The following is a 26,933-nucleotide window of genomic DNA, read 5'->3' on the forward strand; positions in this document are numbered from 1 at the left end:
AGGAACCTAGAATTAGTGTTTTTTCTCCTGTTGGGGTGAGTGTGCTGCCTCTGCACGCCTTTGAGAGGAAGCTCCATGCTCCCTCTAACAAAGAGGGTACCCAGGTTCAGAGCTCCACATTGCCAGAGTTGCCAGGGGGACACCAAGATGCTCTGTCATTCTCTCCTTAGCTTTATCGAACAGCTACACGCACAGCACGTGCCTTGACAAGCTGCTCAAGTCTATTGGCATCTTCCTATCTGCTGCAGGCGGGTGAGTATAGAACGTAACTGCATGAGAGGTGCACACAAGGGTGGCAGGGTTCAGGAGAGAAAGAAAATAACAGGTCCTGGGCAGGCTTTTGGAAGGGCTGTTTAAGCATTTCATGCAGGGCAGGCCCCAACAAGGGCTGTGGCTTACTGTAAGTAGGATTTTCAATGTTCCCAAAACCCAGTCCACTGCTTGCCCATCACCAGAGCCACTGGGTCATTGGCACGGTGTGGGAGGAACGTGTTGGGAGCCCGAGTGCAGTGACGGGGCTTTCTGTGCCTGCCTTTCGGTATCTGAAATGAGCACAGGAGAAAACAGGAGCTGGTGAGCTGCTGCAGAGCGTGCTGCTGGCGGGCATCTGCCACAGCCGTCCCAGCCGAGCCTCAGGCACCTCGTGTGCGGTGTCTGGGCCCCGGGTCCCCGCTACAACGAGGCAGGAGGTGACAGATCCCAGGAGCGCAGAGTGCTCGCTCAGGAAGACGGGCTCCAGGGCGGGTGACATTTTGGGCTTTGTTCCCCCATCCCTGCAGGCGCAGATACCTTATTGAATTTCTGGAGATCGGAGGTGTCATGGTTCTCCTGGAAATACTAGGGCTGAACCACCTGAAAGAAGAGGACAAAAGGGAGTCTGTCAAGCTGCTCCAGCTCGTCGCAAACGCTGGCAGGAAGTATAAGGAGCTCATTTGTGAGAGCTACGGTAGGCGCTGTGTCCATCTGCGCTTTTTCCTAATTCAGGCGAGGATGTTCTCCGTGACCTCTGGCCCCCAGGGCTGCTCGCAGCGCTGCGCCCCTCCTTCCCCCCCACCTGCCGATGGCAGATTGCCGCGGCGTTCGTCTTGCTGGAGGGAGTTCAGAGTCCTGGCTATTGTGGAGTGCTTGCATTTCATCCCCTCTCTGGTTTTAATGAGCTCGCTTTCTTTACAGTGATTTCTTCTGATGTGATATTGCTGTCCTGCTGGTTGCAACTGCTACAGTTAAAATCACAAAACAGTTTCTATTCTTCCCTGCAGCGTCTGCCTACCTCTGGAGGTGGGAGGGTTTCGTTCTTTTGAAAGAACCTTACAATATTTTTTTCCTTTTTATTTTTTTTCTCCTGGACACTAGAAGCGAAACGCCATTCATCGCTCTGTAGTTGGGATTATGCCTCAGGTTGTCAGTGACTACGGGGTGATACCTGCTGTCGCAGCTTCCTCCCAGAGAGATGAAGCTGCAGGAGCAGCAGCGGGATCCTTAGCAGCACTGTTGGCATCTCCGTGCCAGGTTTGCTCCTTGTGTAAATGCCTGCAGAAGGGCTTTGGCCATCTCCTCCAGCTGACAGTTTGGCTGACTGGTTTTCCAGCTGGTGTCGTGGCTCCTGATAAGAACAAAGAACACTTTTCCTGGCTTCTGCTTCTCAAGCCACACTTTGAGTGGGACATGACGCTGTGTTTTCTGGGAGGGGTCTGTCAGCAAAACTGCTGAGAAGCGTGACCTGCAGACTCATCCAGACATAATTTGGCACCTCTTTCTCCGCACAGGGGTGCGATGCCTCGCCGAGTTGTTGGCCACCTCCACCTCAGCAGAGGCTCAAGAAGAAGCGCGGGTTCTGCTGGACTCCCTGGGCCGCGGCAATCCCAAGTACCAGAACCAAGTCTACAAAGGCCTCATCGCGGTGCTGCCGTGCGCCTCCCCCCGAGCCCAGCAGCTGGCTCTGCAGACGCTGGGGGCGATGCAGGTGGGTGGCAGGGGGTGACGGGCAGCGTTACCTTTCCCTGGCACTCCCCCTGCCCCAGGCCAAGGGTGAGCACTGGGAAGGGCCGTGGCTGGGAGGGGGGCTGGTGCTCAGCTGCCCGGTGCTGGCTTCTCCCAGTTGACGCTTCCTCCACTTCAGCGGAGGCTGCTGGCTCGGTACCCCCACGCCCACAGTGGGGTACGGCAGGCCATCTGAATGCAACGTTGTGGTTTCCTCTGCAGCACCCGCTGTGGGACCCCAGCCCTGTTCCCCTGTGGGTGCTCAAAGGACGCTTTGTGTCAGAGGGCTGGGCTCGGCCCCGTTTCCCGACAGGATCAAGGGGGCTGCACGGAGCCACCCCCGTGCCCGCAGGGTGACAGCCCGGAGCTGTCCCCTCACCCCGCCCCTGTCCCTGTCCCCGCAGGAGCTGGTGGGAGAGGCGCCCCCCGCGCTGGTGGAGCCCCTGCTGGCCGTGCTGGGCTCGGCGCACCCGGAGGTGCAGCACCAAGGTAGGACCCGGCCCGGGCGGCCGGCGGTGGCTCAGCGGGGCCGGGGGGCGCGGGGGAATCTGAGCGGGGCCGCTTCCCGCGCGCGCGCGCGCCTCATTAGCATGCGCCTCATTTGCATACCCACGGTGCACCGCGCGGCGCCGCCCGCTCCCGCCCGCTCCGGTCCCGTTTCCGCAGCTCCCGCGGGACCGCTCGGGGCCGGGAACGGCGCCGGGAGGCGGGGAGGGGATGGGGGTCAGCGGGGCCGGGGGGGCCCGGAGCGGGCGGGGGGGCGGCGCCGTGAGCTCGGGGGCGGCGGGCGGCGCTGGGGCCGGGCCGGAGGGAGGGAGGCGTCATACTCTGGTTTCTCTTCAGATCGTATAAATCTTTCGCCTTTTACTAAAGATTTCCGTGGAGAGGAACAAGCACGAGTGTCGTGGAATTTTTTGAGGCTCTGCTTCGGCAGAGCTGCCCCGATCTGGTCAAAAACAGAGTGGGTGTAGGGTTATCCCGTACAGCTCATTAGAAAGCATTTGTGCCTCGCTGTTCCCTGGTGCAGCTCGGGGCCGTGCTTTCCGGTCCTGTTGGTGGTTATCTGCAAGCAGAGGCCGCCCCCCAGCTTCCCATCAGGCGGTTGTAGAGAGCAGCGAGGTCCCTCCGAGGTCCCCCCCGGGGAACGCCACCGGAGGCCGGCCGCCAGCTGGTTTCGCTCCGTTCACCACCGCTCTCTGGGCCCGGCCACCCTGCCAGTTGTTAACCCAGCACAGTTGTACCTGCCCAGGCCATGGGCTGCCAGCTGCTCCGCGAGCATACTGTGGCCGACTGTGCCACAGGCCTTGCAGAGGGCTTGGCAGAGCACATCAGCAGCCCTTCCCCCGTCCCCCAGGCGGGGTCACCCAGTCACAGGAGATGAGGTTGGTCAGGCAGGACTTTGCCTTTCATGAACCCGTGCTGGCTGAGCCTGATCCCCCGCTGGTCCCGCACACATCGCATGATTGCACTCCAGACGAGCTGTCCCAGCGCCTTTCCTGGCAGCGAGGTCAGGCCGACAGGCCTGCGGCCCCCCGGGCCCTCCAAAGGACTCGTTATAGGATGGGCGTCACACTGGCTGATCAGACGTGGAGAAGGCACGGAGAGCCTCGGCCTTTCCTCGCCCTCGGCAGTCACGTTCCCCCCGCACCCAGTAAAGGCAGGAACAGGCGCGAGAGGCGTGGAGTGTTTTGAGGATCCGTTTTTGGGGGGAGCCGCCCCGGGTCGGTTACCGGCAGAGAGAGCGGGGGCGGGCTGGGGGCGCTCCGCGCCACGGGGTCCCAAGCCCCGCCCCCAGCCCGGCCCAAGCCCCGCCCCTCGCTGGAGGCCCCGCCCGCTTCCTCGCTGCCCGAGCCCTTTGGCCCCGCCCCTCAGGTCCCTTCTCATTTGCATACCCAGCGCGCCCCGCGGCAGCGCGGCGCTTCCCGGCCCCGTTTCCTCCGCCGCGGCCGCTCCCGGCGCCGTGCCGAGCCCTGCGGGGCGCGGGGGGACGGGGCGGGGAGGGGCGGGGAGCGGGGCCGGCGGGGCCCGGAGCGGGCGGGGGGGCGGCGCCGTGAGCTCGGGGGCGGCGGGCGGCGCTGGGGCCGGGCCGGAGGGAGGGAGGCGTCATACTCTGGTTTCTCTTCAGATCGTATAAATCTTTCGCCTTTTACTAAAGATTTCCGTGGAGAGGAACAAGCACGAGTGTCGTGGAATTTTTTGAGGCTCTGCTTCGGCAGAGCTGCCCCGATCTGGTCAAAAACAGGATTGAACTGTCCCTCGGCGGTGGATTAGGTACCTGGCACGAGATCCCGGCGGTGCTCAGGGCGCCTTCTGTCCCCGCAGCCCTGCAGCTGCTGCCGGCCCTGATGCCCCTCCGGGTCCGCCCGGCCCTGCTGGCGGCGCTGGTGGCCGCGCTGACGCCGCCCGGGCAGACAGCGTTCGCCTCCCGCAGCGAGAGCACCGCAGGTAACGGTGCCCCCGGCTGGGGCTGCCCAGACCTTCAGAGATCTGCTGAGGTCTGCGGGGCGAGGGGGGCAATTCCAGCCCGGCCCAGAGCGGGCTGCAGTGGCCTCTGCGGGTGCACCCTGCAGGGTACGCAGCCACAGGCCTTCCCTGAGGAGAAATCCTCTTTTCCTGTTACCGCCCCCCACCCTCCTTTCTCACACCTCAGGACTGTTCCAAAGCATCGTTCTCGCTTGGTTGATTTTCCTCCTGCAGACCCAAACGCGCTGTGCCCGAGGGAGCCGATGCTGGCGTACATTCAGCAGGCAGCTGCCGCAAAAGCCATCGGGTAAGAAACTTTGGAGCAAACCCCACAGGAGCATGAAAAGGACTTTAGGGAAGCATCTTCCTTTGAACAGGAATGGACTGGGACACCTTCCTCCAGGGAGCATTCCCCTCCGGCACTGCTCTCTGGCTGAACACCCCAGCTCTGCCAAGCCCTGTTCTAGGCTGCTTGGAGATGCGTGTGTTCAGGGCAGAGCTGCTGCCTGGAGGTAGCAGTGCACAAACCCTCCCTGCCACTGACACTGGAGTGGGTTTTACTTTTTATTTTTTTATAGGGAGATGTGGAATCCCTTCAGCTCCGGCCCTGTGTGCTGTCACAATGGCCCCTTTATGGCTGAGCCTGGATGCAATGTGTGTGTGCGTCCTTCCACGGCACAGGGCTGTAGAGTGCTTTATTGATGAAGACCACCGTATTCTCCACATAGCTGGGAGCCACAAGTAATTAAACCTTATTTAACATCAGCTGCCCGGTGGAAGAATCTGCAGAATCCTCAAATTCAGCCATTTATGCTAAAGTTTTGCATTCGCTATGAATTTCTTGCAGCGTCCACAAGATAGTGCTATAAGATCACTTTTTCTACAAAAGTAGATGATGGGGAAAAAAAAAAATCCCACAAAAGCAGATGAACTTAGTGGGTACAGAGGCACACTGGAGCGTCTTCCAGGGTCATGCTCACAGAAGCAATAACATTGGTGGTATTTCCATTTTGAGTCCTGGGTTCTTTATGGTCATGCAGGAAACGTGGTAGAATTTAATACACACTAGGAAGCGCCTGACAATAATTAAACAATTGGTTCTCAGCGAGAACATGTTAAATGACTGACAATCAATGTACAGCCAAATGTTTATTTTTATTTTGTTTGCTTGTTTGTTTTCCTGTCTCCAGTCCATCATTGCCTCTAGGGCAAGGTAGAAACAGGAACATGTCATTTTTCCACTGGGGTCACACCAGGTCTGCACCAAGAGGGCCAGACCCAATTTGTTGTGTGCCCCTTCCCCTGTACAGGGTAGGGGCTGACGGCCTGTCTTATTGCAGCATTTTAGCCAAGGAGTCAGCAGAAGTGGCTGAAGAGCTGATCCAGCTGAAAGTGGTGCATGGCCTGATGGTTGCTGTGGGGAACACGGAACACATGCCCAGCCAGAGACATGGCAGCATCTCCCTGAAGGTGAGTGTGATGGGATGTGGTGGAGGCCAGTGTAACAGTTTCAGATTGCTTGAACAGAAAGGCTCCCTGCATTATAGGCTTTTTTTTTTTTTTCTGAGCACAGCAGACAGGCTTATTCACAAAGCTGGGAGTGGCACTTCCTTCAGGCAGTAGCTGTGCTTCCTGTCCTATATGCCAACCACCAAAAAGAAGGTGCTGAGAAGCCAGCGTTGGCCCTCACACATCTGCTCTACCCACCAGCTTGCCAGGAGTAGCAAGCACAGAGCTCATGGGCTAAACAACGCAGTTTGCCTGGAGCTAGATACTAGCACAGAATTATAAGCAGGATATTTTGTCCTGCTGGTGCTGCATAAAGAGCTTTGGCCACCTCAGCACAACTCTGTCTGTGTAAGTCACAGGTGATGACTGGGAAGAGGAAGGACCACGGTGTCAGTAGATAGGAAGGGGCCAAATGAGGGACAACTGAGAATCAGGCTACTCAGGGTGAAAAGGGGGGTTACAAACTGCTGTTCATCTGAGCAGGCATGGACAGCTCAGCAGGATGAATTCCCTTGTAACCACTCCACTGCAAACACCCTCCCTTCTCTTGTCAGTGAGCTGGCACTGGGGGACAGCAGAGGGGAACATAAGGCTTGAGCAGGGGCCCACAAGTTCCCTCGTAGGTTTGTTCATGAAGTGCTGTCTAAAGTGCTGCTAAAGGAGGGGGCTCAGGGAATACCTGTCATGTAACAATGGAAGTTACCTAGAGCTGTGTCATACACGCACCAACTCTGTTCTGTTGCAGTATTTTGTCCATACATTTCCCTTTGTGGAAGAGCACATAAAGAAGGCAGTAGGGGACACACTTTTCCAGCTCTTGATGGTAAGCATGCCTTTCTTACAGGTTTTAATGGCCCTTGGAGCTCAGTCTGTTTTGCATGAGTGTAGAGATTGGACTTCTCACAAAAAATCCAGTCTTGAATAAGATTCCAGAAAAGCCTCACCTTTGAGAAGTGTTTACCTTCAGGCTGTGTTCAGGAAGATAACTGCTCTGACTCCTTGCTCTCTCAGACTCCTGCTAGGACTGTAACAGTGGGAACTTGGTGTCAGAATGAGGCACGAGGTGACTCGAGCTCTTCCAAACCAGGTCCCTCCTGAGTCTGGCTCCTGGGGTGGAGTACATAGTACGATGCAGGCAGAGCCCAGGTGCTACAAGTCATAACACCATCATGACCTCTTCCAGGACAGTCCTGAGACCTGGTACACAAAAATGGATCCAGCCCAGGCTGAAGAACTGGCCTCCAGTCTAGTGGACATCCCCAAAGACATGGCAAGGAAGCAGTCCACAGAAGGTATGTATGAAGCTGGAGTCACAGTCATTTCTCCAGCAACACTCCCCCCTTACAATAACATTATCACAAATTACTCACATTGTTGGAAAGCTGCTGAACATGTTATTTTATGTGGCACATTCTCCATTTCCCACATGGAAGATACACATGAAATAACAGCCTGGGGCTACCTTTGAAGCCTAACTAAACTCCAGAGGTACAAAGGAGGCACAGGGCCCTTCCCATTTTCCTGCTACCAAAAGGGCAGAGCCACTCACTACAACCTGTTGGGCTTTGCTCAAGTACAGGAGACTGGTTTAGAGGCTCCCCCCCACTAGGCAAGATCTACCCAGCAGAATCTCGATTAAGAAACATTTATTTTAAATGATTTTTATGCAAACATTACAAGTGTAAAGACTTTAAAAAGAAGCTTCCTCCAAGAGATCAGCCTCTCTCCACAACACCAACCAGTCTTTAGGAACAGTTAGACTTTAGCAAAAAATCAGTAAGAAATATTTTATAAGATAGAAGTTAATTAAATACAGGAACATTTATTTATCAAGTTTCTTAAAATACTGATTTTTTACAGTTACATATAGTCCATTTTCTTCCTAGAAGAGACTTGCAAAAGTTTTGCAATGTTTCAAGCACACCTGGACCAAAAGTTATATGTACACCAGAAAATTATACATGTGTATCTAGTTCTATCAGAGGAGACCATTGTCACTAACAAAGGACCAGATGTTAGACATACCTAGCACACACTCAGGCCCCCCCTCCCCAAGCCTTGCAGGCATGGTTTCTAGCAGGGTCTCTGCAGAGTCCCCTGATACCAGGCCATGAAGAGAGAGGCTGCCACGTTCGCTGCCCTCAGGCTCACCGGACCTGCAGACACCCTACTGCATTTAAAATAGGAGTTACTCAAACCACTGACAAACATGCAAGAGATACAGAAGACTGCTTGTGAATCAGGTTCTGCTGTATTTACTAAGGCCTGTGCTTGCTCATCTGCTTGCTGGCTTGCTCCTCCAGCTGCATGGCGACCGCCAGGGCATCCAACGTTTCTGTAACAGAAGACAGGATTAGCAGGGGGACTGACCTGAGGGCTGAGTTCTCCAGCCCAGCTGTTCCTCTCAGCCCCTCAGCTGCTGCCATCTGCAAGGGCCCCAGAGGCAAATGAACTGTGCAAGAACAGCTCAGCCAACATCAGATCCCCAACATCACATCCTGCCTGATCTCACAAAGCTCATCAGCTTTACAGTGGATAGATATTAAGGCCCAATATCCACGAAAACAGAAGTGGAAACAGTAGACGTACCCCTGCAAATGCCTATGACATGGTATTGTGATCAATTTCTCAAGTCACTGTTTTTTGGGCAAGGCAAGAGATAAGCTATGTAACCAACAAATAAAACAGACGTCAACTCTTCTTAGTGGGTATAGCATTATTCTCAAGAGAGGGCAGTTTTATGTGGCATTGAGAAAGTGGAAGATACTTTTCAAAGTAACGTTTTGGCTAGTACAGACGAAAGGACATCTCAAGTCTGTGCTAGGTGATCACAGCGTAAGTGCTCAGAACTATCAGCAGTGCAGAAGGACTGGGTGCTCAACACCACCACCCCTCCCAGATAGATAAGCTGATGTTATTTCAGATCTTAGAGAAAAAAGATTAGTGACAGTGCTATTCAGAAACTCTTGAGTAGGCACTGTCTCAAGAAGCATTAACATACCTCTGACACTAAGGAAATTTCTTGAGCTCTCCTCTACGAAGTACTTAGCTCTGCCCACAAAGGTCTCAAGATCATAGTCTGGTTGCTCTGTGATTCCCAAGAGGTAGTCAAGTTCAGTCGTCATTTTCTGGATTTACAAGAAAGACCATGAAGAGAAATCAGAGATATCAACTTTCTAGAAGTTCAATGAGTTTCTTTGAATATGACACACCAAATCAAAGCAGAGCTTTGGCAGACCAGTATCAGTTGGTGCAAGTAGAGATTGCTAGCTGGAGGGGAGGGGGACTGGCTGGCCACAAGCACCAGAATTCCACAGTTTAACCGGTTGGGCAGGAAACCAGAGGGAAAAGCTGGCAGTGAGGAAAAGGTAACGCCATTGACAGCATCTTGCATTACAGCCCACAGCCTACCCAGTAGCACTCGGCTCAGACAAGGCAAGCTCCTGTCAACATAGAGAAGGCAGCTCGGGCTGGGCTTGCCTCTTCCACCTACCTGTCTCAGTTCTCTAAGTTGTTCTACAACCTTCTCCTCCCGTTCACCAATCTGAATCACAGCCTCACGGAAATTGAACATGTGGGGAGACATATCTTCCTCCTCATCCTTGGAGAGCTGCAAGAAACAGCCCAAGTAAGAAGAGCAGCTTGTTTCCAGCTTTAAGATTTGTTCAGCCCACTGCCCACACATACATTGTGTTGAAGACCTGAGCTTTCTCCACTGATCTCCGTTTCCTCGTTCTCAATCTCCATGTGATTCTGTGTTTCACCACCTCCATTATGAGGGCTGAGCTCTTTCACTCTGCAACAAGAGGATTCACCACTCAGTCTTTCAGCAATTTCAGAGCGACAGCATCACAAAACAGCTACTGCACTCAGTCGGTGCTCAGCATTGACTTCATTGACTAATGAAGTCAAAAACATTTGACTTCATTAAAAAATCCACATTACCACACCTGGAACGAGCTTTCATGGACAAACTACAGAGGACTGTGGGAAGGGAAGCTGGGAATGTCCAGCCTAGCCACAACAATTTAGGACCTCTCCTGGAGAGAAGTGTTCCAAGTACACAATACTAATTGCCAGCAAAGCCTTTCGCGCACACAGGCTATCTTCCACATGTCAGCTTGGTTTGTCATGACCAACTAAGAGGACTTAGTATGGAAAGAAAAGGAATAAGGCTGATCCCCACCCCTCCCATTGAGGCCCTCCATGCCAGAATAGGCCTATACGGATAACAATCATATCTGATGACATGGAGCTAGAGGTAGAGGTCAAGCATCAGCTAGGTACTTCATTCTAGTTACTAGTGTCAGCTTCATATTTCCAGCGGGTTCCAGCTTACACACCCTGTTTATAGCTTGAACTTGCCTTGTGCACTAGCTAAGAATCCAGTGAGTACAACTGAAGACTAGCATCTTACTGAAGCACACCATAAGCCAGATGTTGCATTTTGTCCTGTACTTTCAGGTGATTAGGAATGACTATCCACCAGAAAAAAGCCTTCAATCCGGAACAAAATCTGGAAGCCTGTCAAGATCCCTAGTGCTCTTGAATGTTTGTGACTTGAATTAGCAGACATCCTTTCAGAGGCTGGAAAGGAGAGGACCGAGCAGCCTTTTGTGAACCAAACGAAGGAAAGCTACCAAATATGAAGTGTGGAAATGTCATCTTGTTAACGTATGACAGAAATCATAGGCTCTACAGCCACAGCACACGGATCCACACAACACAGCATCACCAACAAAAAATTCAAGTGCCACTGACCCTAGTGAAAGAGGGAAAGGCTTAGCTGTTTCCTTAGCTGTTGAGCTTAGACTTAAAATACTCTCCCTGTAGTTGTAGAGTCTGCCTGTCCCTTTTTGCTTGTCACCTCACCAGAGAGGTGTAAGGGCACGTAAAGGCTCTCACTGCTCTGCACAGTAGTTCCAGGTTTCAAGCAAGACCCCCTTGTGAATCTTTAGTCTCAGTCCCTACAAGTCTTTTGTGCACTGCAGGTACCCAAAGCCCAACCATGGGGCATTCAAAATCCATGCTCACACCATTTGCTGCAAGGCACCCGAGTTCTCCAGATTCTTTAGATTTCACCCAGTCTCTGAAGTGTCATACCCTATCAGCTTCTATTAAAGTCCATCAAAAACACCTACTGTCCTTCCGCATCATTTGTAGGGTCATGTCAGGGAAACATTCTTAGCACACACATAGGGGACCCTGCATAGAATACTGCAAAAAGTAAAGGTCATGGATGTAACCATTCAGGATGCGCTGCTAACAGGGTAAACTCCCGACAAAAAACAAGGTGATCTGAAGTCTTACATAAGACACTCCTCTGAGTAAAGGAGACAGTTATGGTTTTACACAAACTCTATTACCCCCCCCCACAGAAACACAAAACCACACCCATGATAGTTTCTGAAGACAGCTTTAAGATTATTCGCTCCCAGCAAATGGAACCTCCAAATTGTCACCATGGACAATGACACCAAGAGAACTTTTGATCAGTGTAAAAGCAGCCAAAACACATTCTGCAACAAGAGCAGAATCCCCAGGCCAGAAAGGCCATTACCTGTCAGCGTATCTCAGTGTGTTTAAGGTGTACTCGCATGAACTCATGCCCGGAGAAATCATTGCTATCTGCAAACAGAACAGAAAGCCACAGTGAGTCCCACGTCTGCCTTTTGCTCACGTTAATGGCACTGCAGATCCCACCAGGCAGCTGTGAGATGTTAGGGAAAAGGATCAGAGTGTTAAGATGTTGTCAAGTCTGTTTTTCTTTACGGTTCCTGTGGGACATGTGAGAGACTCTGTATCCAGCTTTCCTCTGGCTTTATGTGCACCCATGGTGCTGTGCCTCCCACAGGAAGCAAAGCTTTTTGAGCACACTCCAGGTTCTACTGTAGATCCACTGTATGAAAGTGGCTTCTGCTGCCCTGTTCCTACTGGGGCTGGATCAGAGCTCGCTGGTTGTTGGTCTCAGTTGCTGTGGGTGAGTTGAGGAGAAAAACTGCAAGACTTTTTTTGCAGAAAACTGAAGCTTTGTGACTTCCAAGTCCCCTCCCCTTAGAAAGGGAGCATGCAGCTATCTGGACAAATTGCAGAGATCACAAGCGGTGAGTGGGTTCAGCTGTGCCATGCACATACTCACCATACAGGTTCTTGAGTTAGTTCCTATGAAAGAGTCTCTTAGCACCTGGGTCAGCTTGCTTTCCCGGAAAGGGGTATGAGATTTGTTCTGGCCTAAAGCTCGGATACATTCCTAAGAAAAAGACAAGTCATGAATGCAACATTTGCATCTTTTCTCAAAGAACTCTGCAAGCTACAGCCACCAACTACCAGTAAACCCAAGAGGCTGGAGAACGGTCATCTCCATTGCTCTGTATGTGCTTCATAGCCTTTTAAATAGACTCCACATATTTGACTGTCACAAGATACATGGTATATCCACCATACATTTAATAAAAACTTGAATGAAGCTTGAAATGGGTGTCTGACAAAACTACACTGCCTTCCTGGAAACACTGTAAATGGAAGTATACACATCATTTTGAGGGTTATTAAAATACAAAACTAAGATCCCTTTAGCTGTTCTTTTCCCTTGCACTGGAAAGAAACAGAGCATATAACCCCAGAGTTAAACAATCCTTGTGTTGAGTAGTACCATTTGCTCCTTGAGCTATAGCTCACCTTCAAAGCTAGCAAGCTTTTATTGATTTCTGCACCTTCCATTCGTGTCTGCCTGTCAGCACTAGATGTGTCCGCACCCCTCTCGTTTCCTGCCAGATCCACCAAGGAAAATTTGCCAAGCAGCTTCCCTCTTCGGCGTAGTATGATTTGGAAGCAGGCATGTGACCGTGAAGAGCTAGCATTTGCAAAAGTTTGTCCGGATGTCCTACAACAAATAAGCAAACAAGTGTTAGAACTGTGCCACAGAAGACTGAGGTCCCAACAACCCTAGACCTGCAGCCATTCAGTTAAGTTGTTTAACCCACACATTAATACCTCAAGATTGCATGAATTAAAGAATCACTTCCAATATCAAGCTGCCTGGCTCAACTCAGCTAGCCTGCACTAGCAGTCAAAAATATTCTGATACCTTATATGCATTTGAAGCTGGAAGAAATACCTTCAGCACAGCATATTCCTGCCACAGAGCAGACCGCATGTCATTCTCCTAATGCATCTGCTATCACACGGTAAGCTCCGCCAAGCTTCCTCCACTAAACAGCATTAGCTGTGCTAGCACATTACACTCATGGTAAATCCCTTTTCCCCAGCCAAGCTGGCTTGCTGGTTAACCTCTGCACCTGCCCCGTCACTGCAAGAGATTGGAGTCTGATGTGCCATAAACCTCACTGTGACCTTCATCATTCACACCCTGCAAGGGCTGGCAGGTTTGCTGTCCCACCCGCAACATCCCTGCTCCTAGGGGAAGATGGAAGGAGGATGTCCTTAAAAATTGCTGGGGGAGGCAGGAGCCTGAAGTGTTAGACAGTTCTTGGCTGAAATGTCATTCTGCTGTGCGTGCTTTTTTGGCTAAGTGAGATTTCAGGGTGCACATGCAATGTAACACAGCAGCCAAGGAGTTCTCATTTGCCAAGTAATATTTCCCTAACGGCTGCACCTTATTAGACAGGTAAGACTTGCTGATACAGAATTTAGCCCCTGATCAAAGACAAGCCAGTACAACAGCAGAGATACCCCAACTGCAGCCGGCCTGCCAAGATGAGCAGCCAAGCCTACAGCTGTCCCTCCGCACTTTCTCTCAGGGATTCTTTAGAGAAGATCCCCAAATGACGTGCAGCATTTTTGCTGCTACTGGAACAACTCATCTGGCCTGCAGTTAAGACTGAGTATTTTTGCAGCTATAGCTTGATGCCAGCTGCTCTTCCTTGATCTTACAAGCCCACAGGGAACTACATATGTTCCTGCAAACTACTTCTAGGAAGCAGGCATTCAGTTTTGGCACCAGGGCAGCCATCTCCTGAGCTGAGCGGTTTCTCTCTTCTGGAGAGATGTGAGGACATGCAGCCACTATGGAAGGAAGGCTAAAACCATCCCTGCCAGTCCTTTATTCTGTAACCCTCTTGTTTTCATGCAGAGGTGTGGATCAGTGCCTGTCTGTTACTGGGTACAACAGGCTCCTCTTTGAAATCTCCAAGCCCTGGGCTACAGTCACCACATTTTTTGCAGATACAGAGGTACAACAGGACATGGACTTTTCTTATTGTTTTAAGCAATCAAACCTGCATGCACTGCCCATCTCAATCATTCTGATGACATCTTCAGCACAACTGACTTGTCTCTCTTGAAGGCCAACCACCTGGACCTGCTGCTTGCCATCCTCCAGGACTCGAAGCTTTGCCTTCTTATTCAAGAGATCAAACACCTATATTCAGGCAACAAAATCAAGGCAAATCTGAACAACTCTCCTTGAGAAAGAGACTTGAGACTACTTAGTCTATGCTGTCTTTGTAGAGAACTATATAGGATGTAGGAACAGCACATTTAATGTAGTCTTCCAATTCAATTCCAAACATGCCAAGAACAATAGACTACATAGAACTATTGAAATTATTAAGTTTTTTTATTCTTCTACTTATCAAATATGCAGTCAAAGAAGTCATGCCAGGATTTTTTTTTTTATTTTTTATTTTTTAAAAAGTCTTACCTTTCCATTGTATATTTCAAAGAAAGTCACATAGACTTCCAGGTCTTGACTCCTGTACCTGGGCTGGTTTAGAAGAAGGAAGACATCTTGAGCTGGTGAGGAAAGACAGGAGTTTAGTTAACTAATTTAAAACATGTCCTAGCTGCTATTTGAACTGCTTTTGAATATTGCTTAGCCATAATGTAGTACTTCTGGCAGCTGAATGATAGCTATCCCGAGCAAACACATGTGGAACAATTAGTGCTGTTAATGCTGTGCTATCATCTGGAAAACAGTTTCAGCAGCATTGTCATCCAGGGACTGAAAACACAGGGATATAGAGGTTTCTACCGTTAATATTATATTAATATTATATATTAATTATATTAATAATATATACCGCAATGCTAACTGATCCAGTAAGATCAGGATAAGCAAATACTGTCCCCCTTGCTGGTCTGGGAGAAAGTTATAATCTGCTATTGCTTTGGACAGGTTTGCAAGAGTCAAGCATTTGTTTGAAGCTCTTCCTGTGGAGAATCTGGAAGACACCTCTCTGAGCATCAGCATTGCTGCTGGAGACAATATACCAGATTAGTTGGGCCTTTGTTTGAATCGAGTTCAGTCTCTCACAAATAGACTTCACACTTTGATCTGAAAAGCAGACTTTCCTTCAGAGCCAGTCATAACTGATTCAGAGACTAGCAAAGAGTTGCTTGTTTCAACTGCCTTGCTACACAGGTAGTTTCACAAAACGCTTTTCTATAAGGGAAGTACAGGAGTCAGGGTTCAGGGTGCTTTCTAGGGATTATATCAAGGAGGAGTTTACAAAATATTCTCAGAAATGGGTGCTTGTGTGCACCTTTTTTTTGCATCTAGTGCTTAAATGAAAAAATAAATCATTCGTATGCTTTCTGTATAAAAAGCTTTATACCAGAAGTGGGTAGTGTTCTGTTGCATTCAAGTCAGGCTATTTCCAAGCACCATCCTTAGGCTGAGACAAAAGCAAAGCAGAACTCAAAATTAAATGTTTCAGCCTTAAATGTTTCAGCCCAGCAAATGTCAAACAAGAAGATCTGTCACCCATCTCAAAAGTAAATATTTTCTGACAAGTGATAAATAGCAGGTGGATCTAGAAAACTAGATGTTGGATGGAAAATACAGTTTATGAAACTGAATGGGCTGCCCAGGGAAGTGGTGGAGTCACCATCCCTGGAGGTCTTAAAAAGACGTTTAGATGTAGAGCTTAGTGATATGGTTCAGTGAAGGACTTGTTAGTGTTAGGTCAGAGGTAGGACTCGGCGATCTTGGAGGTCTCTTCCAACCTAGACAATTCTGTGAAAAACTAATCCCACCTCCTGCAACAAACACCACCACTTATTAATGAAAACTTATGTACCTTTTCCCAGAAAAAAAAATCAAAGTATCCATACAAAAACAGACCTTATCTATTTAAGAAAAGCATGCACAAATTTGATTTTCATATCTAAAGAATCAACTTACATGCAAAAGCATATATGCCCTTAGAGGCATTCTGCGCTCTCCCGGAGAAGTCTCCACCCATAGTCTGTGAAGAGAAAAGGCCATCAAAAGTGAGATATGGCACAAGAGCAAGTCAGGCTACCTGATTTTAGTACTGAGAACATACTGGGAAGTTATCATGTATATGATAACTGATGTCAGTGAGGTGATTACAACAGTACAATTAAAGTTAGTTTTCTACTTCCCTATCAGTTCAGAGAGGAGATTTGGACTATGCAAAGTGTCAGCTAAATGCCTGTAAGGCTCTGCAGTTATAACTACTTCATAGGAATTCGGTGCAGTTATTCCTCCTAGGGGAAATGCAAGTGCAACTGAACAGCCTCTGGCCAGAGCAAAGACTCATTTGTTTGGAAATAAATTTAGTACCGTTTTCACTGTGACTTTCAAAAACTCACGTGTGATATCAAAATGAATCAACCTTGTGCACCAAGCTTCTTCGACAGATACCTTTAATCCTCCCACAATTTGTACTTTGTGCTATGTGAATTGCTTTACCATTTTTTACACGAAACTAAGTTATTTAAAACTCAATCCCACGATATATTCTCAATCTACCCAAGTTTAATATGCAGCATTCCAGTCTCAAGGTGCAGCTATTGTCCTTGCACTACTACTGTGCCCTAGGATCAGGAAGGGGAAGTAATTAAGAAATCTGAATGCCTCACAGCTGAATGATGCTCAGATGAGCAGGTTTGTGTGCACATTTTAGTGCAACGAAGATGCCTATATCCAAATCTCTACAGTGCTTCCTTTTGGGTTACTGGAGGTGATAAACAGTTGACTGCATAATAGTGATAGGAGAACCTAGCCTAAACTTTGCCTCTAACACTTGAATGACAGCACCTGTCTTATCATTTAAGCTGGTTAGCTAGCCAACTCCAGCTCACACCACCTTGGTCTGACAAAGGCTTCTTGCAGAGCAAGACGACAATGGATTTGGCTCCACTACCATAGTGTAAAGGAAGAGAGTTTCCATTTTCCTTCCCTTTAGTTTCTAGAAGGGGAAAAAGACAACCCAGTTGCTGAAAATTTAGAACATAACACCTCTGAGGCAGAAAACACAATCTCCAGTTCTCTTGAAACTGCAGGTGGTGGGCTGGAAGGAGTGGTTAGAAAGTGAACACAGTAATTTCCACCACTTCGCAATACCAGACCATTTAAGTGTTCACGTGCGATAAGAAGCATTTTCTTACATAACCACTAAGGTCTTTGGAATGTCTCCAAACTCAAAATACAATACAGACAATAGCCTTTGTCTCACATGTAGGCTAATAGCCCTACTTTGCAAAGTTAGGGCAGCAACAGCAGTTCAAGGCAAGTGATGGCTATGGCTCTGCCACTAACATGTCAGGATATCCTTGGTTCTAAGTCTTTAAAAATCAGCTATGGGATAATTTTAGCATGACTTTACTCACAACTTCAGAGGAAAACCACTAATACTTCTAACTACAGAAATACAGAAAAAGAGGATTAACAACTGAAACTATTATCTTTAAGAAAATAAAGCAAGATTTGAGCTCCTTTTACAACCCTGTAACATCAAGGAACTTCAACATACTTTAGATAAAGCTAGAAAATTGGATACTTTGGAGAAAAACTTACATGTGTCTTGCCACTGCCTGTCTGGCCATATGCAAAACATGTCGCCTTTCCACCCTCAAAGATGGTCTGTACAAGAGGCCTGGCAGTGAACCTGGATATTCAGAAGGTAAAAGACAGTTAAGTTAAGCAGTTCACATCCTGCTTTATCAGTTTTCCTAAAGAAGCTAGTTTCCTAAGGATGTCCTTTTATTTGCAAGGCCACACCAAAACTGAGCTTTGGACTTCAGTCCTTCGGTTTCCTCCAAAAAGGAATTTTCATATTTACTTCAGGTAGCAGTTTCTTCCAACTAGGCTGTCATCTAGCCATAGCTCAGTGCTATCTTGAAAATCAATCCAAATGAGAGGAAAGCATTACCTGTATACCATTTCATTAGAAGCCAGTTCATCAAATGAGAAGTCAAATCTGAATGCTTGGGTTTCAAGGTATTTTGTTAGATCCACTTTCTGCTTTGGCTCGTGGACCAGCAGGACACATTTGCTTGGAACAGTAATCACATCACATTCCTTTCTGAGAAGTTCTGTTGATGGAAGAGACCCTCAGATTTAACATGAATAAACAAAGTCAAACTGCTCCAAAGTCAGATCTGCTTTGTCAGAACACTCACCTTGTTTATTTAGAGGGCGCTTTCTGACACAGACACAAATCCTATGTTCTTCTATCTAAAAGAAAATTAGGAAAACAAGTAATAATTATTTCCTAATTACACGTACTGAGTAGCACAGAGAAAGGTTCCATGCTCCCTCACGTTGACTTCTCAACACACTGATGAGTTTCCTCTGGTACTGATCAGGAGGAGACCCGCTCAGGGAGGAGTGTAAGTCTTAAAGTCCGTTGAATGCACAAACAACACTATGAACAATTTACTTCTGGGTAGCATTCTCAACATATCACACAGAAATGCTCCTATGCTAAAAAAGTGTCCCAAATATTCTGTTTTAGGGTCAATAACGTGTTCAGTTCTTGGCCAGCTGTCCAGCAAAATCTGTGATCTTATTACTGCAACTAGGGTCAAATTCAGGTAAATTATTATTTTAATTTACCTCTGGAGGTTTTTTTGACCTGAAGTTCTTCGCTGGTGCAGTAAGTTTAGCTATTTGTGCAGCACATCTGCACATCAGTTGGGTTTGAGAAGTGCCTGTTCCATTGGTTGAAGCAGGTAGTAGGAGATGACAAGCTCATCCCTGTCATGCAGCAACATTTATACAAACAGCTGATTCTCAGCTCTGTCGGATGCAAGTACACGAACTACCTCATGTTCTATGCTAGTCAGCACCTACTCATGTTTGAACTTAAATGCTGTCATTTTTTCACTGACTATAGCAAGGCTTTTGCTAGACAAAGACTACTTGTTCTCAGGTATTAAACAATGCCACCTCTGTAATTGCTGAGGGTCTCTGCTGAACCTGCTTTTTGTAGTTTGACCTCTACTTTTGCTCTTTCACTTGTTGACCTACTCTAAAATTACTCAATATACAACTCACACATCTAACACTGTTACAGGGCACTAGTCTGTTTTAACTTATTTATACCTATACCTACAAACCAAACTGCTATGTAATAGGCTCTGCCATTTACAAGCTCTGAAAACTACTGATGTTACACACAAAGCACTGCATGATAATTTTCAAAGTGCAAACTCTTTGCTAGTGCCATATGCAAAGTAATGCAAGGCAGCTTAGCCCTAAATAGGAGAGGTAAGTGACCTTACATTTACCACCGGGTGCCCTCAGGATCACAATATGCTCAGAGGATTTCCCAAGAGCTGTGATGCACTAATTTGCTCATCTGCTAAAACCATCAGTACAAAATAAAGAAGTCGAAGTGTCTATGTGCTGCACTCAGCAGCCTCAGTATTTACTTACTGGGTCAGTTATAGATAATGGCTGGCAGTCTAAAGTTGCTCTGAATTCCTTGATCATCCGTGCAAACTCCCAGTTTGGACAACTGCTGTCATATTCCTGCATGAGAAAACATAGGCATGAAGGTAATTAACCCACAACAGAAAAAAAGCCCCAGAGCACACCAAACACAACCAACTACATAGATAGAAAAGTATTCACTCAAAGGCCACAAATTCAGAACATTCTGAAACTAGAAGCAATCCATCCTTTGGCATAAACTTAAGAACAAAGTCCGTCCAAAATACATTTTGGTTTCAACTACCAGGTTGTACTACCTAATAGAATTTCCCCTTATTGGGGTACAGTACTCTACCTGTGCACGTTTTGTCCTGATTTCACTAATTTGAGCTCTCTTTTCTTCTCTCTTGTGTTTCATTTTCTCCATCTCTTTCACAATGTTAGATCTTCTCCGAACTAGATAAAATGAAAACACTTCCTTGGAATAAATTTTCACCTTATGTTTTAAACATGTTTTACAAAGATGTCAAGCTTACTGACAGACTAGCCTGTCTAAGTGGTACAGGAAATAGTCATCTTCAGAAGAATGGTTGTTAATATTTCACCGCTTCCTTCCCAAAGCAGATCTACCTATCAGAAGCTGGTTAGCATGTCACACCATCACTAAGGGCAGCATTTCTGAGGAGACAACCACTCTAACAGAATGATGTATTTATAATAAAAATACTTAAGATATTTAGTCTTGCTGCCAAAGCCACCCTTTCAAAGCATTAGTCTAGGACTACACAAAGCAGCAATCACAGTGATGCACTTCTGACCGGTGAGCCAGTCCTTACCCACCGCTCCCAGGTACCTGGGCTCGCTGAAGGGTTCATTCTAGCAGAAAGCAGATGATCCTCTGAATTTCCATTTGTCAATGAGGGTTCTGGAGCGCAGCTCAGCCTACTAGTCTTGGTTCGGCCAGCTGCAGAAAGAAGCCACACCAAAGACAATAACTGGAACCCAAAGATCAAGAACATTTTGTAATTTGCAAATCCTCACAGACCACAGCTATTCCTCAACTCCAATTCCAGATCAGGAGGAAGAACTTGCTAAAATATATGTGCAAGTTTTTTTAATCCTTCAATCACAAACTTTTATTCAGAACTACAAATCAGTGCCACACCAACTAGGCAAGAAGTTAATATCAAGCCTCTTATTTGAACGTCTTTGCAAAACTTAATATGCAAGGAATGCCCACAGCTATTCATGGGGTAGGTCTGGTAAAGATAAATAACTACAGATTCATTATTCAGGCAGGCTAAAGTTCTTACTTTACTCAGCTGGTATAGGTAGAGCTACAACCAGTATAGCTGGAGCCTGCTGTCAGCACTATTAAGGCACTTTGCTTCCCACTCTAGCCCCGCAAATGCCACTTTATGCTGGTATGCAGATACCACATGCACCACAAGCACAGCTGCAGCTCTCTTGTTAACAAAGTACACCATCCTTCAACAACATAGTTTCCAAAGTCCTTTGAGAACCCCTTCAGGCAGAAGCCCTTGATGTTTACATAGTGGCAGAACTCTGCCTCTCTCATTTAATATATGAAGGGGTAGGGGTTGCTCTTCCTCCTAGATTTGCAGTTCACCTAATTAAATACATACAAAGCACGTTGCTTCTTATTAAGAATTCTCTGGGTTCTTTTTCCACTCACCAGGAACTGACAAATTATTTCTTGTTTGTGTAGAAGTGCAGGGATCCACCCCCATCTCATTTTCCTGGAGGCTGCACTGAGGTTCCGTGATGACAGACATCCTGGAGCGGCCACGCATAGCTTCGGAAAAACAAATTCAAGTTCAGCATCATGCATCAGACACTCCGACATTTGCAAGTAATCATTTACTCCAAGAAGTGCAGGTTGTGCTTAAAAGAACCATTTTCAGATCTCTGATGCATTACCAAAGCCTAGGATAAAGCACTGTTGGAAAGGTAGGTGGGTGAGAAGTGACCACTACAGAAAAGCACACAGTTCGTTCCAGATTTGCAGCTTCAGTGAATTTCTTTCCAGATACCACTAAGGGTTCACTAATATGGCAGTTCTGGAACCTTGATACCTAGGAAGGAGGCAGTTACAACTCAGGGAACTGGGAAATCCTCTGAAGTCTCACACTCACAGGGCTACGAATTAACTGTGATGGTGACAGTATGAAAACCAAGGCTATACCGCTAATTTTGCTATACAGAGTGGGTTATCTAGGGAAGCTCTAAGGAAAAGTCAGGATAAAAGAATTTATTTCTTATGCCTTCCACATCCAAAAGGAAAACTGGTCATGAGCCAAATCATGCCCACCATTACAACATCCAAATGGAGATGGTGTGTGTGGTGCATAGCTTGATGACACTAAATTCAGCTACAAGACAGACTACCTATAATTGCAACAGCAAATCTTCAAAAAGGGCCCTTCTGTAGGCAGTCTCCATTGCCTCATACCTAGTTACAGTTCTTTCACTGAGACAAATCACTCACCCGGGAAGCTTAGCAGGTGACAGGAACATACACCTCAATAGGTTTGTAAAGAAAGCAAGTCTGATATGAAAAAATAGAAGTGTGATATGAAAGCTAGAACTACTCTCACCTCCAGCAATCGCAAGAATTTATCCAGAATTAATCACTATGATTTGAAAGGAAGTTAGATTTGTTTCACATCAAGGGTGAATTTCAATTCTGGATCAAATTCCTTACAACTGTGCCCACAAAATTCAGTGCTCACGTGTTAACTTTTTACCTGGATCCTTCTGCTCAGGTGCAGAGACATTAGGTGCCATTGACGCAACTTTAGGAAAAGAAAGAATCCATTTCATTATACACAGAGATGGTATTTCATTCCTTTTGCCACACATGCCCAGACACCTGATCTCATCACAAACTCAACAGCACTTTGTGCAAAAAACAGTGCTCCTAGACAGGAATATTAACTGCAGGATTTGCTGCATCTAGATGGGTTTGATTCAGATTGTTCTTGTGCACAAGGATGTACAAAATCCTCTAAAGTTCTTACTGCTTCAGAGAACTTAGTATCTGTTTCTGAATTCATTCTGAAAGCACTGCTTCTGCTTTCCTCACTTTCCTGAGAGAGATGGAGACAGACGCCTCCTGATCTTCTTTAATTTGCTTTGCCTAAGAACTGAAACCTGAAGCCAACATTACCTTTTCGATTGGTGCAGCATAGAGTTTGTTACAGGACACATACAGCCCGTGAGTGTCAGGGAATAACCGCAATAATAGATAATATCTGATGAATGCTGAAGTCACTGCTTCCCTCTTGTACTCTGAGCAAGTCTTCAGGGACAAGACCACCAGTAGCAAAGGCAACAGGCATGTCAGATTTGCCATTAGATTCTGTACTTCAGGGAAGCAGCAACCTCTGTGAGGACATTTTTCCATCAGCCAATGACTGGATTAAAACACCTTTATTTTTCCATCTGGCTATCCAACTCCATTAACCAGGTCTGTCTAGAGACAATCACTACTTTACCACGTCATTTTCCTTGCTGATTCACAAAATCTACAGAGAGTTCTCTGCATTTGAAGATGATCAGGAAAACTTCTGACATATTAAGCTTCTTGGACTGTTCCTGCCTCTCAGATACAAGGGGATTTGTACTGTTGTCTTTTGATTCCAGTTTCCCTGTCTTGCAGTACGTACAACAAAAGAGGCCAGACAAATGCAACCATTCACAGCTCATGTAAAAGGGTAAGTTCTGTCCAGCTGTGTACATTAAGAGTTAAGTCTGCAACCCTTTGACCTCAGCATCACTTGAGTACATTACAAATAGACCTTTAATGCTGTCACTTGCAACTCAAAAGCAAGAGTCAACTAAAAAGATAAAAAGGTTAAAAAAACATGGGAGTTTCCTAATTCCCAGCACCTCAAGAAAAACAACTCCTTAGCAATCCCACGCTTTCACATCTGTCTTCTCTTCTGGCTTTGCTCAAAACACTGTACTGACACTAAGTCACTGAGCTATGGCACACCAGCTTGCATTTTGGCTGCCTAGTCTGAAGTATCTCCAGGAATAAAGCTCATGTTATTGTCTAGGGGGACTATTTGAAGGGGAGACATCCATTTGACACTGCTATTTCTTCCTTGCCCTTTCCATTCTCATTTTGACACCTTTTTGTCTTAATAACTATCACTTACCTTTTGTTGTTTGTGGCATTTGCAAAATCCCATAAAAAACTTTAAACCTCACTGCAGCAGGAACTTCCTAGTGACATTTAAAGCAGTGTCAAGGAATAACTACAGCAATACTGAAGAAAAGGGCAACGTGTCAACAAACCTGAGCTCACAGGAACAGGAGGGCAATTTGTTGGCAGAAGTTCTGCACTCAGGACTCGAGAGTGTTGGTATGAACGGGTATGCTCTTTTTAGCATTGCCTGAACAAGCAGCGTTATGAGACACTAAAATGGAATAATATGGCTACAATGGAGGGTCACCACTGTTTTGAAGAGGAAAGGAAATATTTTCTCACCTTCCCGTGGAGCAGGAATTTTTGAAAGGGTTGTTCTACGCTTCTGTTTCTGGAAAACAATGAGTGCTGTTAGTCATCACAGTAAGCCATGAATACCTAGCACAGCACTACAAAACGTTAATACAACAAGGATTTCTGACCAAAATCTAACGGTGAGACAGAACACAAAGCATGAGGTCTCTGACTTGTAAGGCTGACAGTATCATTTATAAAAAGATCTGGTCTAAAGCATGCTGCTGCTGACATGTCAGTACCTTTGGAGAGACTAAAACGCTTACCTGTACAGTTACATTCTCTTGCAAAGGAAGGTTCTCTTTCACATCTGCAGCATGTAGTTCCTCTGTTAACTCAGGATTTATTGTTATCACATCATCAATCTCAATCTGCAAGAGCAAAGGTAAAATATTGCTGCTACCACCTACAGCAGTTCTTTACACGTTGATTTTCAGTACAGACAAACAAACCTGACTGACTGCTTGCCAAATATTAAGTTAAAGTAGCCTTCTAGCTTCAAGGTGCAAGGCAATAGTTCATATTCCATTTGAAGAGTCTCATATGTCCAATTGCACTAGAAGAAATGAGCAAGTTATGCTATTTACCCTCATCTGCCAAACACCACACAGCTCTGCAGGTGCCATAGAAGACTTCTGAGGAGATAGGCAAAGCACATTTGGCATCAACTGCTTTAATCTCTTACAGCTAATCTTAGTAAATCTCCATGACTTCTGTGCTAGGAGACCATTAAGAGTTTACTGCGTGACTGCGCTTACTGAAATAAGCTTCAGAGAGCTACTTAAACCTTGGAAACAAGGGATTCAGCATTTAATCCGAAAGTCAATTCACCTGCATTTTCTCTGGCAATTGCAAGTGATTTTACCTAGGGCCAGCTGCCACCTCCTGCCTGACCTTCCAGTGAAGTCATAATCCTGCCTCCACAGCATTCCGCAGCACCCAGGCGCAGGGCAGCGACCGTGGGGCAGGCGGCCAAGGGCAGGCATGAGCACAAAAGGCACCACCTCGCTTGTTTCAGTTTTGCCAAACCTAACCCTGCAGAAGAGCTTGAAAGCACGTATACACAAAAATAACTCTGGTGTCACAGCAGCTTGCACTGGAATTCACCTAATGTTGAAGCAATAATACAAGCACCACTTGAGGAAGTTATTCAGTTCTCAATTAAATTTTAATTTACTTTGATAAAATAAGGGTCCATATAAAAAAGAGCAAAACTCACTCACACCCCTGGAGATACCACATTCTAACATAAGAGAAATAAACTTTAAGACTTGATTTATGTAAAATCTGTACGTATCTAATCAGAAAAATTAATCACCTCAGAAGCAAGTGTATGTGGACAGTATCGTAAACACTAGCAGCATGTAAGAACAGCCGCTTCAGAGACCCTGTAGTACCTACGTTCCCAGAGAAAATGCCAAGAACAGCGTGTTTGCTCATTCACCAAAGGAGAATTTAAGCGTCAGGCTTTCAGTACAACCTCAATCACCCCAGGGAAACACGGAGGTTCCACCAGCAGGGCCCCACACGCCCTTTTCTCTACACTGAACTAGGACGTTTTGGACTAGCACTGGCCAAGAGCGATTCAAATCCAACAGTGCCGTTGTTACCTGGACTCTAGCCCAAAACCGTCCTTGTCTATTCTGAGACATTTCTCTGTACAAGGTTCTCGTCACATAGAAAGAAAAGTCAGTAACTTTAAGGAGGAGATAGTGTTCCCTGAGAAGTAAGGCATAGGGGAATCAGAGAGCAGGGCACTAGAAATACAGCTGGGGGCCTCTCAGTACGTTGTGCCCCAGAGAAAGGGGGATGAAGCTGCATCACAGTTAAGACTTCAAGGGCTGTCTTGTGGATGTTACAAATCCCTCCAGGTCCACCAGGGCTGGTGTTATAACACCCCACTATAAAAAAATGCACACTGAAGTATCAAACAACGCTGCATTTGTTGTAGATCTACAAAGTCTTAAGACTCAAAGGGCACTGCCAGAGGCACCAAAAGCCAACAGATAACCGCAGAGCTGGGAGAACCAGGACTGTGGGGGCACTGAAAGGCACCCACCAGCAGCATGGTGAGCAGCCCCCGGTACCCTGCAAGGCCAGGAGCCCTCTTGGCACCGCCCAGCTGCGGTCACAGCGTCCCCACCTCTCGCGTACCTTACCTGGGGGTGCTTATTTACAGATAACCCCTGAAATCAGGGCAGAGCAGCTGCGTTATCTGTAACAGCCTGGAAGAAGCGTTACGCATCCGAGGGCAGAGACAGCGCCGCAGGAGCCGGCTGCGGCTGAGACACGCGGGGACGTTTTTGAGGTAAAGAACGAGAAACCGCACACAGCGACGCGGGGCCCGGCCTCACCTCCTTGCCCTTGACGGTGCCCCCCTCGGACCACTCCACCGACACCAGGGACCTCTCCACGTTCACCGTCCTCACCGTCGCCTTGTGGATCAGGCCTGGAAGAGAGCACGGTCACCCCCCCGTTACCCCCCCGTTACCCCCAGGGTTACCCCCCTCACACCCCCCGCACCGTTGCTGCGCTGGATGTTGACGACGCGGCCGGGGCAGACGTGCCGGTACAGCCGGGGGTCCATGGTGCTGGCGGCGGGGACAGCGAGAGCCAGGCCCGCCCAACCGCCGCCGATTTAAACGCCGCGCGCCCGGCGTGCCGCGGGGCCTACCGGGAGGCGGCGTGCCGCGGGACTACAATCCCCAGCGTGCTCCGCGCGCGGCAGGGCATGACGGGAGGTGTAGTTCGGGACGGCGGGTGGGGGGGTTCTGCGCGTGCGCAGTGAGCCCGCTGTAGCGCAGGGAC

General features: G+C 47.5%; 2 protein-coding genes, 1 long non-coding RNA gene and 2 other non-coding genes across 11 annotated transcripts in view; 3 read left to right on the forward strand and 2 right to left on the reverse strand.

The window, feature by feature from the left end:
* The window catches only part of LOC121074194, a 2,174-nt gene extending 414 nt beyond the window's left edge, over positions 1-1,760 (reverse strand). Inside the window, exons 1-2 of the long non-coding RNA XR_005822204.1 lie at positions 1,424-1,760; positions 790-852 (exon numbers count right to left, since the gene is read on the reverse strand). This is a non-coding gene — a long non-coding RNA (uncharacterized LOC121074194). The remainder of the gene's footprint in view (positions 1-789; positions 853-1,423) is intronic.
* ARMH1 (armadillo like helical domain containing 1) overlaps positions 1-15,701 on the forward strand; it is a 20,168-nt gene extending 4,467 nt beyond the window's left edge. Inside the window, exons 5-14 of one of the 4 annotated variants that reach the window (XM_040565954.1) lie at positions 184-252; positions 780-946; positions 1,767-1,963; positions 2,385-2,469; positions 4,303-4,425; positions 4,678-4,750; positions 5,784-5,913; positions 6,698-6,775; positions 7,136-7,244; positions 15,089-15,699. In XM_040565954.1, coding sequence (XP_040421888.1) covers positions 184-252; positions 780-946; positions 1,767-1,963; positions 2,385-2,469; positions 4,303-4,425; positions 4,678-4,750; positions 5,784-5,913; positions 6,698-6,775; positions 7,136-7,244; positions 15,089-15,153 — 1,096 coding nt within the window. In that variant the 3' untranslated portion in view covers positions 15,154-15,699. Of the gene's footprint in view, positions 1-183; positions 253-779; positions 947-1,766; positions 1,964-2,384; positions 2,470-4,302; positions 4,426-4,677; positions 4,751-5,783; positions 5,914-6,697; positions 6,776-7,135; positions 7,245-10,416; positions 10,744-15,088 lie in introns of those variants that run through there. The other 3 variants (XM_040565955.1, XM_040565957.1, XM_040565958.1) reach the window with 3 other exon arrangements.
* On the forward strand, positions 2,804-2,918 carry LOC121074413. The gene has a single exon (XR_005822314.1). It is a non-coding gene; the product is annotated as a U5 spliceosomal RNA (small nuclear RNA).
* Positions 4,086-4,200, forward strand: LOC121074425. Its single transcript, XR_005822326.1, has one exon. It is a non-coding gene; the product is annotated as a U5 spliceosomal RNA (small nuclear RNA).
* On the reverse strand, positions 7,585-26,808 carry KIF2C (kinesin family member 2C). 4 transcript variants are annotated; one of them, XM_040565940.1, is made up of 22 exons: positions 26,649-26,808; positions 26,480-26,574; positions 24,392-24,496; positions 24,114-24,162; positions 22,366-22,413; positions 21,294-21,413; positions 20,451-20,561; positions 19,953-20,053; positions 19,601-19,696; positions 18,343-18,397; positions 18,093-18,255; positions 17,738-17,828; positions 16,097-16,160; positions 14,615-14,706; positions 14,190-14,332; positions 12,631-12,835; positions 12,092-12,202; positions 11,513-11,580; positions 9,640-9,748; positions 9,446-9,562; positions 8,954-9,080; positions 7,585-8,287 (listed from the first exon to the last, which is right to left on the reverse strand). In XM_040565940.1, exons 1-22 carry the CDS (start codon positions 26,710-26,712, stop codon positions 8,211-8,213), a joined length of 2,211 nt encoding a protein of 736 aa, XP_040421874.1. In that variant the 5' UTR covers positions 26,713-26,808; the 3' UTR covers positions 7,585-8,210. The 4 variants fall into 4 exon arrangements, with proteins under 4 accessions (XP_040421874.1, XP_040421875.1, XP_040421877.1 ...); XM_040565941.1 differs by lacking the exon at positions 22,366-22,413; XM_040565943.1 differs by lacking the exons at positions 26,480-26,574; positions 26,649-26,808 and adding an exon at positions 24,957-25,303.
* Positions 26,809-26,933: the final 125 nt, after the last annotated feature.

This window comes from Cygnus olor, chromosome 8 (assembly GCF_009769625.2).
Source record: "Cygnus olor isolate bCygOlo1 chromosome 8, bCygOlo1.pri.v2, whole genome shotgun sequence".
Taxonomy (NCBI): Eukaryota; Metazoa; Chordata; class Aves; order Anseriformes; family Anatidae; genus Cygnus; species Cygnus olor.